Genomic DNA, 13,748 nt, shown 5'->3' on the forward strand with positions numbered 1-13,748 from the left:
GTGCAGAGCACTGTACTAAGCGCTGGGAGAGAGTTTACGCTTAGAGCGTGACCCATAGTAAGCGCTTAACAAGTACCATAATAATAATTATTATTATTACAAAGGTGGGAATTTGACATCGTTCCTATCTCTCAGGTAGAGTTTACCAGGGTGCTCTTGCCTCACTTCTCTTGCTGGCCTCTGGGATCAAGACTCTTTCGCTCGTGTGGCATCTAGTGATTAAGAAAACTAGGCCGGGACTTGTACCACCCCTGAGGCCTAGCACTGGCTCCACTCCCAATTTGCCGGAGGACCAGGAGCAAATTACTGACCCTCTGTCCCTCGTGTTCTCCAGCAGTAGAATGGGAATAATAATGCCTGCCCCTCTGAACCTCCCAGAGATATTATGAGAATAAATGGATAAGTGTGAAAGCTTTTTGGAGTCCTTGGGAGGAAAGCTGGGGCAGGAATCTGAGGAATTGTGGTCTATCCCTGTTAGGGTCATTTTGGCAGATTAGATGGATTCATTCTATCCCCGTTGTCATCCTGAGAAGTGTATCTAGCCCTCTGTTCTTTCCTCTTTGGCTGAGGAGCTACGGGAGCTACAAAGAAGCCGGTTTGGCCAGCTGCCAGAGGGCACTTTATCCCATAGAGCCCTCTAATTCCCTCCCCCACAAGTTTCTAGCTACTCTTCGAAAGTAACATTTTATCAGCCACCCCACTCCCTCATCTGGGGCTTCTTCTATTTCCTGCTTTTTCTTTCAAGAAAGATTTTATAATCAGTTGATTAATTTTGCGCAGTTTAGTAGTTTTTACCAAGTGTAATGGCAGGCTGAGCCAGATTTTTTATTCCTAAAAATAATCATTTGGGGGATACTGAAATCTCGTCCATGTATTTTTGCCCGAAGCTTAGATCCATACTGATTCTTTTTGCTTTGGTCTTTAGGACTGGTCCTGAGGTTTTGTTTGGTGTTTGGTTCGGTTTTTAGTGGTGTTTGTTAAGCACTTACTGTGTGCCAGGCACTGTACTAAGCACTAACTAGATAATCAGATTGGACACAGTCCTTGTCCCATTTGGGGCTCACAGTCTTAATCCCCGTTTGACAGATGATGTAACCGACACAAAAAAGGGAAGTGACTGTTCCAGGATCACACAGCAGAGAAGTGGCAGAGCCGGGATTAGAACCAGGTCCTCTGACGCCCGGGCTCTTTCCAGCAGGCCACGCTGCTTCCCAACTTTCTTGTCCAACGTTGTCCACTGGGATTTTCCCACTTAAATGATTTTGTCTGCTGAGCCTGGATTTAAGGTCGAATCTGTAGCCAAACCCCAGCCATCTGGGGTAACTCTGCAGCTCTCTCCGGGTCGACATGATTTTGTTTGTATTATCTGCCTCCTCATTCTTTCTTTTCCGTGCTTGCGTCGGTTGCAGGTGCCGTTGTTGGAAGCTGGTGACATCATCATCGATGGGGGGAATTCCGAATACAGGGACACCACGGTGAGAGCCTTTCCTTCTGTCCCTTTCTGCTCTCTCCCTCACCTCCACATTGTTAGAGCGAGTGGGCCGAGGACATTCAAGCAGGGGTTGTGACTTTGGATACCAGTGGAGAAGACTGTCTCTTCTCAGTAGCCAAGAGATGACTGAATTAGTGGTCCAAACATAAAGGGAATGTGCCATTTGGGGCCTAGGGATGCTTCTTCTTGGGCACTTGGGCCTGTAGCCTAAGGGCTGGAGGCATTTGTGGAGAAATCCATAATGTCCTCAGAGGTTTTGAAAGGTAACTGAATGCCCTCTTGCATCAAACCAGAGCTTCCGTTCATTAGATGGAAGCTACTTCCAAGGGTGTGATGCGGGGTGATGACCCCCTCAATTTTTTAGCTGGTCTCTTATCCCGGCTCTGTCCCTTGCCTGATGGGTGATCTTGGGCAAATCATTTACCCTCTCTCGGCCTCACCTTCTTCAGACTTCCCACTTGAGGTTTCTGACCAGATCTGCAAGTCTCCCTTTGGGTGGGAAAGACCCCAAATGTTGGCTTCCTGGCCTGTTAGCTGTCTGAAGACCATTCTTTCCCAGCCCTCAGCCCCTCCTAAAATCCCCACCCCCTTTCCACCCCCAGGCTCAGAAGTAAAAGTTGGCCTCCCTACCTGGTAGCTCTGCTGTTGGCCCCGTGGCCCTATTCCCATTCCACCTGTAGCCGGCTCCTTGCTGGTCGCATTTCCTGGTCCAGCAGGAAAAAAAGCCTGGCTGGGAGAAGAGAGCGCCAGTGCCATCACGCCGACCTCCAGCCGTAGGAGCAGTTTGTCTGCGCAGGTCCTCACTCCTGAAGTCTTGGGTTGAGACTCGTCAGTCATTCATTCATTCATTCATTCATTCAGTCGTATTTATTGAGCGCTTACTGTGTGCAGAGCACTGGACTAAGCGCTTGGGAAGTCCAAGTTGGCAACATATAGAGAAGGCCCCTACCCAACAGTGGGCTTACAGTTTAGAAGGGGGAGACAGAGAACAAAACATAGTAACAAAATAAAATAAATAGAATAAATATGTACAAATAAAATAAATAATAAATAATAAAAAATTAAAAATAAAATAATTAAAAATAATTAAATAAGTAATAAATCTGTACGAACATATATACACATACACAGGTGCTGTGGGGAGGGGAAGGAGGCAAGGCGGGGGGAAGGGGAGGGGCCACTTAGCTGTGTGACTTTGGGCAAGTCACTCCACTTCTCTGTGCCTCAGTGACCCCATCTGGCGCTTAGTACAGTGCTCGGCACACGGTGAGCGCTCAATAAATACGATTGAATGAATGAATGAATGAGAGTGAGCCCCACTTGGGGGACTTGGGACAGTCATTTCCGACTGGAGACCCCCAATGAAGAATCCAGTGGAACAGGTCTTCCGTAATGTAGCTGGAGGGGAGATCCGGTTTCACAGATTCCTTGGGACGGGAACGCCGCAGACCTGCACCAGGTGGGGTGACCAGTCAGGTGACTCTCCCCGCTGTGCCCCACCCTCCAGTAGAGAAGCAGCTTGGCTCAGTGGAAAGAGCCCGGGCTTTGGAGTCAGAGGTGAGGGGTTCGAATCCCGGCTCTGCCACATGTCTGCTGCGTGACCTTGGGCAAGTCACTTAACTTATCTGAGCATCAGTTACCTCATCTGTAAAATGGGGATTGACTGTGAGCCCCACATGGGACAATTTAATCACCTTGTATCCTCCCCAGCGCTTAGAACGGTGCTTTGCACATAGTAAGCGCTTAACAAATGCCATCATCATCATGTGGGAACAAGTGGGGCTGTGCATGGATTCACGTTCAATTCTGACGCTTCTCCCTGGCGTTTGCCTTGCTACCCGTCTGATCCTTGTTCTTCGCACCACTCCCGTTCTTTGTAAACCATCTAATCTCCCCAGTTAGATGGGAAGTTCCTTGAAGGCAGGGAATGCATGCTTTGCGTCTCTTGTACTTTCCCAAGCTCCCAGTTCAGGGCTTTGCACTCAGTAGATGCTCTTCTCCCTCTCCCTGTTTTCTCAGGTTGCTCCCTGATTCTTGGGACTCCGTGTGTGTTCAGTGAGGGACCCTTGAGCTTCTATTTATTTATTCATTTGTTAAGCACTTACTATGTGGCAGGCACTGTACTAAGCAGCATGGCTCAGTGGAAAGAGCACGGGCTTTGGAGTCAGGGGTTGTGGGTTCAAATCCCGGCTCCCCCACATGTCTGCTGTGTGACCTTGGGCAAGTCACAACTTCTCTGTGCCTCAGTTCCCTCATCTGTAAAATGGGGGTGAAGCCTGTGAGCCCCCCGTGGGACAATCTGATCACCTTGTAACCTCCCCAGTGCTTTGCGCATAGTCAGCGCTTAATAAATGCCATCGTTATTTATTATTACTAAGTGCTGGGGTAGATAAAAGCTAATCAGGTTGGACACAGTCCCTGTCCCATATAGGACTCAAAGTCTTAATCCACATTTCACAAGTGAGGTACCTGAGGCACAGAGAAGTGCAGCGACTTGCCCAGAGTCACACAGCAAACAAGTAGCGGAGCCAGTATCAGAACCCAGATCCTTCCGATTCCCAGGCCTGTGCCGTATCCCCTAGGCCATGCGGCTTCCCTCGAGCTTGGCCCCCAGCCCATTTTTAGGAGAGTTTCTTTGGAAGAGTAACAGAGTGCCTTTCTTATCTTCTTCAGAGGCGCTGTAGGGACCTCAAGGCCAAGGGGATCTTGTTTGTGGGAAGTGGCGTGAGTGGTGGAGAGGACGGAGCCCGGTACGGTCCATCCCTGATGCCAGGAGGAAACAAAGAAGCATGGTAAGCGGTGTCAACCATAACTCAACTTAATAACAACAATCAATCAATCAATCGTATTTATTGAGCGCTATGTGCAGAGCACTGTACTAAGCGCTTGGGAAGTACAAATTGGCAACACATAGAGACAGTCCCTACCCAACAGTGGCTCACAGTCTAAAAATAATAATAATAATAATTTTAGCATCTAAGTGTTTACTCTGTGCCAGGCACTGTACGAAGCGCTGGGGTGGATGCAAGCAAATCGGGTTGGACACAGTCCCTGTCCCGTGTGGGGCTGTCCCCATTTTACGGATGAAGGAACTGAGGCACAGAAGAGTTAATGGACTGGCCCAAGGTCACACAGTAGATAAGCGGTGGAGCCGGGATTAGAAGAAACTTTAGCTTCTGGTGTGAGTGGGAGTCGTGAATGTTGGAGCTTTTTCTCTTCAGTTCATGTGGTTGGCTTTACTTTGGCAACCCTGAAGTGCCGGGGGGGATTTGGGGGCAGCCCGGCTGCCCTCTTAATTCATTCAGTTGTATTTATTGAGCACTTACTGGGTGCAAAGCACTGTACTAAGCCCTCTGTCTGTCTGACCTTAGCCAGAAACACAGGTCCTAGCAGATCCATTCTGTATATACCACCTGTATATATGTATATATGGTTGTACATATTTATTACTGTATTTATTTATTTATTTATTTATTTTACTTGTACATTTCTATCCTATTTATTTTATTTTGTTGGTATGTTTGGTTTTGTTCTCTGTCTCCCCCTTTTAGACTGTGAGCCTACTGTTGGGTAGGGACTATCTCTATGTGTTGCCAATTTGTACTTCCCAAGCGCTTAGTACAGTGCTCTGCACATAGTAAGCGCTCAATAAATACGATTGATTGATTGATTGATCCATTCCCATCGGGGATACCTCTGTTGAAGAAGCACCATGTCCTTTGTGCAGGCTTTAGGTCCCTGGGTGGGGATGGACCCCTGTAATCAATCAATCATGAGAAGCAGCGTGACTCAGTGGAAAGAGCCCGGGCTTTGGAGGCAGAGGTCATGGGTTCAAACCCCGGCTCCGCCAATTGTCAGCTGTGTGACTTTGGGAAAGTCACTTAACTTCTCTGTGCCTCAGTTACCTCATCTGGAAAATAGGGATTAAGTCTGTGAACCCCATGTGGGACAACTTGATTACTTTGTATCTACCCCAGCGCTTAGAACAGTGCTTTGCCCCTAGTAAGCACTTAATAAATGCCATCATTATTATTATTATCAATTGGTCATATTTATTGAGCTCTTACTATGTGCAGAGTACTGTCCTAAGCACTTGGGAGCACACAATATATCAGAGTTGGTAGACATGTTCCCTGCCCATAACAAGCTTACAATCTGGATGGGGAGACAGACATTAATATAAGTAAATAAATTATGGATAGGTACATAAGTGCTTTGGGGCTAAGTGAGGAGTGAATAAAAGGTGCAAATCCAAGTTCATTCATTCATTCAGTCGTATTTATTAAGCGCTTACTGTATGCAGGGCACTGTACTAAGCGCTTGGGAAGTACAAGTTGGCAACATATAGAGACGGTCCTTACCCAACAGTGGGTTCACAGTCTAGAAGGGGGAGACAGAGAACGAAACAAAACCTATTAACAAAATAAAATAAAGAGAATAAATATGTACCAGTAAAATAAATTTAAAAATAGTGTAATAAATACATACAAACATATATACATATATACAGTGCTGTGGGGAGGGGAAGGAGGTGATGCGGAGGGGGAGAGGAAAGAGGGGGCTCAGTCTGGGAAGGCCTTCTGGAGGAGGTGTGCTCTCAGTAGGGCTTTGAAGGGAATTGTAAGGGCAGTGCAGAAGGAAGTGGGAGAAGAGGAAATGAGGACTGAGGGATGGAGGAGACGTGCCTTCAATAAGGCCCTGAAGGTGGGGAGAGTGATGGATTTGGAGAGGGAAGGCGTTTCAGGACAGAGGCAGGACGTGGGCAAAAGAGGTTTTATGCCCTTCGCTTTGCTAACTGGAGACTACGTCCAAGTCGGGGAGAAACCTACGCATTAGAGATAGGAAGGAAGAAACCAGGTAGTCCAAACTAGCAATTTCAGGTTGTGGTTGTCCCACAGAATAGTCTGAGGAGAAACACTGCCACTGAATCTGCAGGAAGGACAGCCAGGTAGAGGAAAACCGAGAGAGATGGAGCAGAGGAGGAAGAGATAGCAAAGGAAGACATGATGTCTCATGAGGGAGACATCAAAGGTAACCTCATTCTCTAGACGGTTTGCTACCTCGTTGTTGGAGGATAAAGTGGGTCACTGTGGTCGGGGGAGTGATGCCAGCCCTCTCTTTCTTCAGCCCGAAAGGTGGAGCAGCTACGGCTTATATATTGATTAGCTTCTGGCGAGTTTAGCTCTGGTCTAGCAGTGAGGATGCTTATTCCTAAAGGACCCATTTGGGCATGTCGAACCAAAGCAACTGCAGGGATATTCCATCCTGGAACTTCTCTCTGGCCTCCCAGACTTGTCTCAACATGAGGCTGCAGAATTGGAGGGATTAGCAGTCGGAACAGGCAGAGATGAATGTAGCTTTCGAATGAAGAGGCACGTTCATCACAGCCCCAGGGCTGGCCTCCTGATTCCAAACCCCTTCATGAGCCGTACGTCTGCTACGGAGCTTCCCAGGTGCCGTGAGGCTTCTCACCTGCCGGGCCGTCACCAGGGGCCATCTGCTACTTTGCTTCCGTCCATCCCCAAGTCAACGCTGCACTCTGACGGTCTCAGGCCCCGTTCCTAAGGACAGCAGGAGCTAGAGGCACTGGGGACTTGGACGTGTGACCCTTTCCAACTTGCGCAGCTCTGCCTGACCTCTCGGCCTGGCATTGGATCTGTAGAGTCCCTTTCATGTGAGGGTGCCCCAGGTATGGGAAGATCATGGTTGGCTCTGGCCACTTGAACACACTCAGTTCCCCTAACGCACAGGGATTACATTCTTGAAATACCATAGCGTCCCTGACTTCACTCAATGCGTGAGGACAGCTGTTTCACCTGACACTGCATCGTGTCCCGTCCAGATGCACATTGCCAGAAGAAGTCTCCCTAGCTCCCCAACGGCTTTCCTTTTCCGAAATACCCAAGGGATAACCAACTGACTTAAAGAGCAGTCGCCGTAACGTTGATTGTTGTTACGGTATTTGTTTAGCACTTCCTATGTGCCTAGCACTGTTCTAAGCGCTGGGGTAGATACAGTCCTTGTCCCACGTGGGGCTCACATTAGGCACTGAATTCCCATTCCACAGATGAAGTAACTGAGGCCCAGAGAAGTTACGTGACTTGCCCAAGGTCACGCAGCAGATAACGGGCAAAGCTGGGATTAGAAACCAGGTCCTATGACTCCCAGGACCTTGCTATTTCCGCTAAGCCACGCTGCTTCGTAGTGCCTAGGAAAGCGCTAGAACAAACGACTGAACCATCGATTTGCAGCCATCTAGAAGACTAAGAGATGCTACTGGCTTTGTGAAGAACAGATTGTTACAGACAAATATAATCCCTTTTCTGTGACGGTGGCAGTCTATATAGATCACAAACCTTGCTTCTCAAAACCTTGCCTCACTCCGTTTCAGCTAGGTTTTAGATCCCATCCCACAAACCATGCTCATTGATAAAATGGGGGATTACGGCCTCCATCTTCCGGTGGGGGCTACAGAGTTGGGTCAGTGGTACCCAGAAATGTCACGTCGAGTATTGAGTGGCACCCCGTGGACTGATCCTAGGGTCAGTGCTATTCAGCATGCTTATTGGTGACCTGGATAAGAGAATCGAACACGCACGTCCATTTGAAGTTCACGCCAACTTCAAAAGACGCCGATAGAATTTAAGGCAGACAGGGAAAATGGGCCTTTTGGAACAAGAGAAAGTTCAATAAGGTAGAGCACTTAGAGCTGAACCGCAAAGGAGGAAATTGCAGGATGGGGGAAGACTTGACTAGGCCCAAGACTAGCAGAAAAAGCTCAGTTGCCAGAGTGAATCAGCAAAGTAGAGCTGCTAGTAAAAAAGCCAGGTAGTAATCTCCTTCTAGACTCTTGCAGTGGTCAGACCCTGGTTAGACTAGTGTATCCAGCTTTGGCCATTGTGCTCTAGAGTGAATGTAGAAAAGCTGGACAGGATCCAGAAAAGCACAACAATCAGGATTAATGGGTTAGAAAACAGATCTTGTGAGGAAAGACTAAAGGCAGTGAGAAAAGAGGAACCGGTGATCGAGCTACTACTGAGGACATTGACCAGCAAGCTAGTCTACAGCTCCAGTGAGGCCTGCATCAGATGAAGTGGGGCTAATAGCAGGTAGCCATGTGCTCTTTTGAGAGCGAGGATATATAGTCTTCATCCCTGGAGATCTTTAAGGGAAGAAGGGCAACCACTGGTCTTTCACCTGTCTGCTTCTGGGAGCTGTACCGGCTGATCTTTCAGGGCCTTTAGTAGCCCTAGAATTGAATGAAAACTAATCTGTATAGCCCTTGGGGTTACTGTCCTGTTGTGGCTAGCTTTACCCTTGTCCCATGTATCCAGAGGAATGCTGTACCTTTTGACTTTTGGTTTTCACAGATACCATCTTAGCTTTAGGTTATTCATGTCTTAAAAGCTTGGAATTGTGCTTTCCCTAAAGCCAGAGGAGACTGACCAGGTAGCAGACCTCCTAAGAGCTCTTTGAGTCCTGTTAAAAATTAGTCACAGCTGGCTCCTTTGATCAGATGAAACTGGTTCTGGTGAATGGTTGTCCGGGTCTTTGAACTCTAAAGGAGCTCCCCAGAGCAAGTGGTTTTGCCATTCTGGTTCTGACCTCCCGTTGACTGGCCCCGGGGGATGCTGGTGTGGTGGGATTAAGTCGGCACTGAGGGCTCCCTGTGCCCGGGATGCCTGGGGGAAAGAAAACACTCCCATTTGGGAAATGGTTGCTAGCCCCTCTCTTGCTGGCTGCTAACTTCAGTGTTCCTCTCCACAGGCCACACATCAAGACGATCTTCCAAGGCATTGCTGCCAAAGTGGGGACTGGAGAGCCTTGCTGCGACTGGGCGAGTACTGGGTGACGGTATTCAGGGAAGGGGTGGAGCAGAGGGGACGGAACTCAGATCAATCAATCAATCAATCAATCGTATTTATTGAGCGCTTACTATGTGCAGAGCACTGTACTAAGCGCTTGGGAAGTACAAATTGGCATCACATAGAGACAGTCCCTACCCAACAGTGGGCTCACAGTCTAAAAGGGGGAGACAGAGAACAGAACCAAACATACCAACAAAATAAAATAAGTAGGATAGAAATGTACAAGTAAAATAAATAAATAAATAAATAAATAGAGTAATAAATATGTACAACCATATATACATATATACAGGTGCTGTGGGGAAGGGAAGGAGGTAAGACAGGGGGATGGAGAGGGGGACGAGGGGAGAGGAAAGAAGGGGCTCAGTCTGGGAAGGCCTCCTGGAGGAGGTGAGCTCTCAGCAGGGCCTTGAAGGGAGGAAGAGGGCTAGCTTGGCGGATGGGCAGAGGGAGGGCATTCCAGGCCCGGGGGATGACGTGGGCCGGGGGTCGATGGCGGGACAGGCGAGAGCGAGGTACAGTGAGGAGATTAGTGGTGGAGGAGCGGAGGGTGCGGGCTGGGCAGTAGAAGGAGAGAAGGGAGGTGAGGTAGGAGGGGGCGAGGTGATGGAGAGCCTTGAAGCCCAGGGTGAGGAGTTTCTGCTTGATGCGCAGATTGATCGGTAGCCATTGGAGGTTTTTGAGGAGGGGAGTAATATGTCCAGAGCGTTTCTGGACAAAGATAATCCGGGCAGCAGCATGAAGTATGGATTGAACTCAGACACTGCAGGCCTTTTCTTGTGGCCATTCCCTGGGCTCAATAAGCCTCCCTTCAAGCTAGCGTCTTGTGTAGGCTGTGACCCTCCGTGCTGCAAAGCCGCTGCAGTAGTGATGCCAATTTTGGGGTATGGATCATCTACCTTGTTGGTCTTCTTACCAGGAAAAAGGGGGCCTGATTTAGCCATCTCTATGGCCTCCCGCCTGGGGAAATAGGCAGAGGTACGAGGACTTTTCTGCTGCCCAAGTCGCACCCTGGCAAGGATGGTGACCTTTGTCCAGGGAAATTCCTAATCTGGAGCTGCAAACACCCTGACAAGGAGCACTGGAGAAAACCTGGCTGATCCTGACTTCCTTAAGTCACTCAGTTTCTGTCGGATTCAAACCCTTTTCCGATTTAACCCAAACATAACCAGTGGGTGGAACAAAACGTGCATCTGGGCGAGGAAGGGACTGGTTCCCTGGAAAAGACTGAGTCACACTACCTGCCAGCAGGAAGGGTCCCGAAGGACCTTTGTGTCATGATACCAGGCCTCTCCGATGTTAGTGTAGAGGCAGCAATTTCTCTGAGCCCTCGCCCAGAGCAACCCCCACTTCCTCTTTCAGGTCTTCATTAAATCAGGTTTTGGATCCCCACAGCCTTCAGGGTTAGTCTCAAGTGGTTCACCCTTTAGGGAGTGGGGAAGAAAGGGCGAGATGGTTATCAGCTTGCATGGGCGTTCTGAGTTCATCTTCCTAGGAGCCAAGAGAATGAGGGGAGGATAGTTGCTTTCTAACCATTTTGAATGGTGTTTGAGGTGAAATGATGAGTTCGGCGGTTGACTTTGAGGAGCTTCAGCAGGCAACCTCCACGTGGGGAAGATGGAAATCCCACAGGCAATAAGATTGGGCCCGGGATCCAGGATCATAGTTGAAACAGTGAAGGACGGCACCAGAAGATTTTAACCAGAGTCCAGGAGAAATTTCCGGGCAATGAGAATTACTAAACTAACTTGTTCTCTGAAAAGTTGGGCATTTCGGAGTAACTAGCATCCCGACGAAACGGCGTTGGGTTTGGTGCCACAGAGAGGCATTCTCTGAATGATCTCCATGAACTTTCAGCTGTCATTGTTTCTTGTTTTGTTCTTTGCGATTGGGGTCCCCCTCAGTGGCTTTTGTATCTGGATCTCCCCTCGCCCCGTCAACCTTTCTCTTGGCGCTCTGGAGGATAGTGCGGACTTCTCTGTCCCTGAAAACTGGTGTTTTTTTGTGTGTCTCTCTGACGGCAGGTAGGAGAAGAGGGGGCGGGTCACTTTGTGAAGATGGTGCACAATGGGATAGAGTATGGAGACATGCAGCTGATCTGTGAGGCCTACCACCTGATGAAAGACGTGCTGGGCATGGATCACGATGAGATGGCCAAGGTGAGTGGCGAGCTGGACTCCGGCCCTTCTGCATTTGGCGCCGGCGGATTCCCCTGCTAGGAAGGGTGAAGGGCGGGGAATTTGACTAACGAGGATAAATCCCTGCTCTTCACTTCAGTTCAACAGAATTCGAGTCCCTGTTCAGTAGAGAGCCCCATATGGAGCACTGTGGGAAAGTACAAAGGTGAAAGCAACTCCCGCTCCCCTCAGTAAGTAGTTTGGGCATGAAGATAAGATTAACATAATATGCAAAGTCATAGAGTAAAGAGCAGAGGCTATGCAGAAATGCACAAATATATCTGCAATCATTTTGGTTATCCCCAGGCTTTGTTTCTGTATACAGATAAATACGTATAAACAGGGGCGGGGAGTTGCTGAAATGATAGCCCTGCTTTGTCAGGGGATTGTACATCTGGAAAGAAAGCAAGAGCCTCTTTAAGCAAAGTCGTGAAGTGGGGAGAGCATCCTTGGAAAATGTGGAGGTGGGATAGCATTCTGGGAGGGAACGTTAGCGTGAGCAATGGCTGGTGGTTGGATGGCAAGTAGGCTAGTTTTCAGCAGAAGGGATACGTAGGGGGCTAAGACAGAGCGGGAACCGCTGATGGAAACCAGGTAAGACCTTTCTTTAGCAATGCTAACTGATGAAGCCCAATGAACCAAGCAGCAAAAAGTGGTAAAAATTTGAAGAAGGAAACAACTGGGCGTTTGTGTCAGACTCACTGCTGAACTCACCCTGCCTTCACCCTTCGTCCCGTTTCTTCCTTATGACACATCCAGGCATTTGAGGAATGGAATAAGACAGAGTTGGACTCCTTCCTGATAGAAATCACAGCCAATATCCTCAAGTTCCACGACGCCGATGGCAAACACCTCCTCCCGAAGATCAGGGACAGCGCTGGGCAAAAAGGCACGGGGAAGTGGACCGCCATCTCAGCACTGGAATATGGAGTTCCTGTCACCCTCATCGGTAATGATGAGCCCTCCGGGGGAAGCCACCATCTAGCACTCAATCACCTTCCTTCCTTTTCTCTCATTTACCCTCTACTCCTCAGTCCCCAGCCCTCCCCCCCACCAAACACACACACACCCCATTCCAGGGGTGGTGTTTACAGGTGATTTCCCTGGGTGACGGCTACATTCTAGGGCTTCTCTTGGCAAATTTTGTCAACACCGTTTGGACAATCAGTCGTATTTATTGAGCATTTTCAGTGTTCAGAGCACTGTACTAAGCACTTGGGTAATATAACCCAAGGTGGGAGACATTTCCTGCCCACAGTGAGCTTACAGTGTAGAGGAGAGTTGTGTTCTGTAGATTGTAGCCCCTCCGGGGACAGGGTCAGTGTCCGATTCTCACTTGTGTACTCTTTCCCAGCACTTAGTAAAGTGCTCTCCAGACAGTAAGGGCTTCATATATGCTGTCACTATTAAGGTCTGCTAAGTTGGTAATAATAATAATAATAATAATGATGGTGTTCATTCATTCAATCGTATTTATTATAATAATAATAATTATGGCATTTGTTATGCACTTACTATGTGCAAAGCACTGTTCTAAGCGCTGGGGGGATACAGTGTGATCAAGTTGTCCCACGTGGGGCTCACAGTCTTAATCCCCATTTTTACAGATGAGGGAACTGAGGCTCAGAGAAGTGAAGTGACTTGCCCAAGGTCACACAGCAGACTCGTGGAGGAGCCGGGATTCGAACCCACGACCTCTGACTACTATGTGCAAAGCACTGTTCTAAGCACTGGGGAGGTTACAAGGTGATCAGGTTGTCCCACGGGGGGCTCACAGTCTCAATCCCCATTTTACAGATGAGGGAACTGAGGCACAGAGAAGTGAAGCGACTTGCCCAAAGTCACACAGCCGACAGTTGGGCAGAGCCGGGATTTGAACCCACGACCTCTGACTCCAAAGCCCGGGCTCTTTCCGTTGAGCCACGCTGGTAGAATGGCAAGGAGACGGTTAAAGCAGGAGAGAGGTTGAGAAAGCTTCTGCTCCGTGCCCTTGACAGCACAACAAAATTTGTCCTGCTTGTTGTTTTTTAGGATTAGAAGATTTCTCCCTCACGCTTCTTCCCCCCAAAGAAAAACTCCATTCTCTCCCAAGGGGCTTCAGGCAGGGATAGGATGATGCCAATTGACTTTGGTAGCGGGGTGAAGGGCAGGGGTTTCCTGTGGCCGATTTAGCCCAAGGCCGAAATGTGCCCTTTGTCTGGGGAATGGCTT

At 48.7% G+C, this 13,748-nt stretch overlaps 1 protein-coding gene across 1 annotated transcript in view; it reads left to right on the forward strand.

Moving 5' to 3' along the window:
• The window catches only part of PGD (phosphogluconate dehydrogenase), a 28,298-nt gene that overhangs the window by 9,476 nt on the left and 5,074 nt on the right, over nt 1-13,748 (forward strand). Inside the window, exons 4-8 of the mRNA XM_038746540.1 lie at nt 1,410-1,475; nt 4,166-4,284; nt 9,260-9,329; nt 11,385-11,519; nt 12,297-12,486. Coding sequence (XP_038602468.1) covers nt 1,410-1,475; nt 4,166-4,284; nt 9,260-9,329; nt 11,385-11,519; nt 12,297-12,486 — 580 coding nt within the window. The remainder of the gene's footprint in view (nt 1-1,409; nt 1,476-4,165; nt 4,285-9,259; nt 9,330-11,384; nt 11,520-12,296; nt 12,487-13,748) is intronic.

The sequence above is a fragment of the Tachyglossus aculeatus genome, chromosome 5 (genome assembly GCF_015852505.1).
Source record: "Tachyglossus aculeatus isolate mTacAcu1 chromosome 5, mTacAcu1.pri, whole genome shotgun sequence".
NCBI lineage: Eukaryota > Metazoa > Chordata > Mammalia > Monotremata > Tachyglossidae > Tachyglossus > Tachyglossus aculeatus.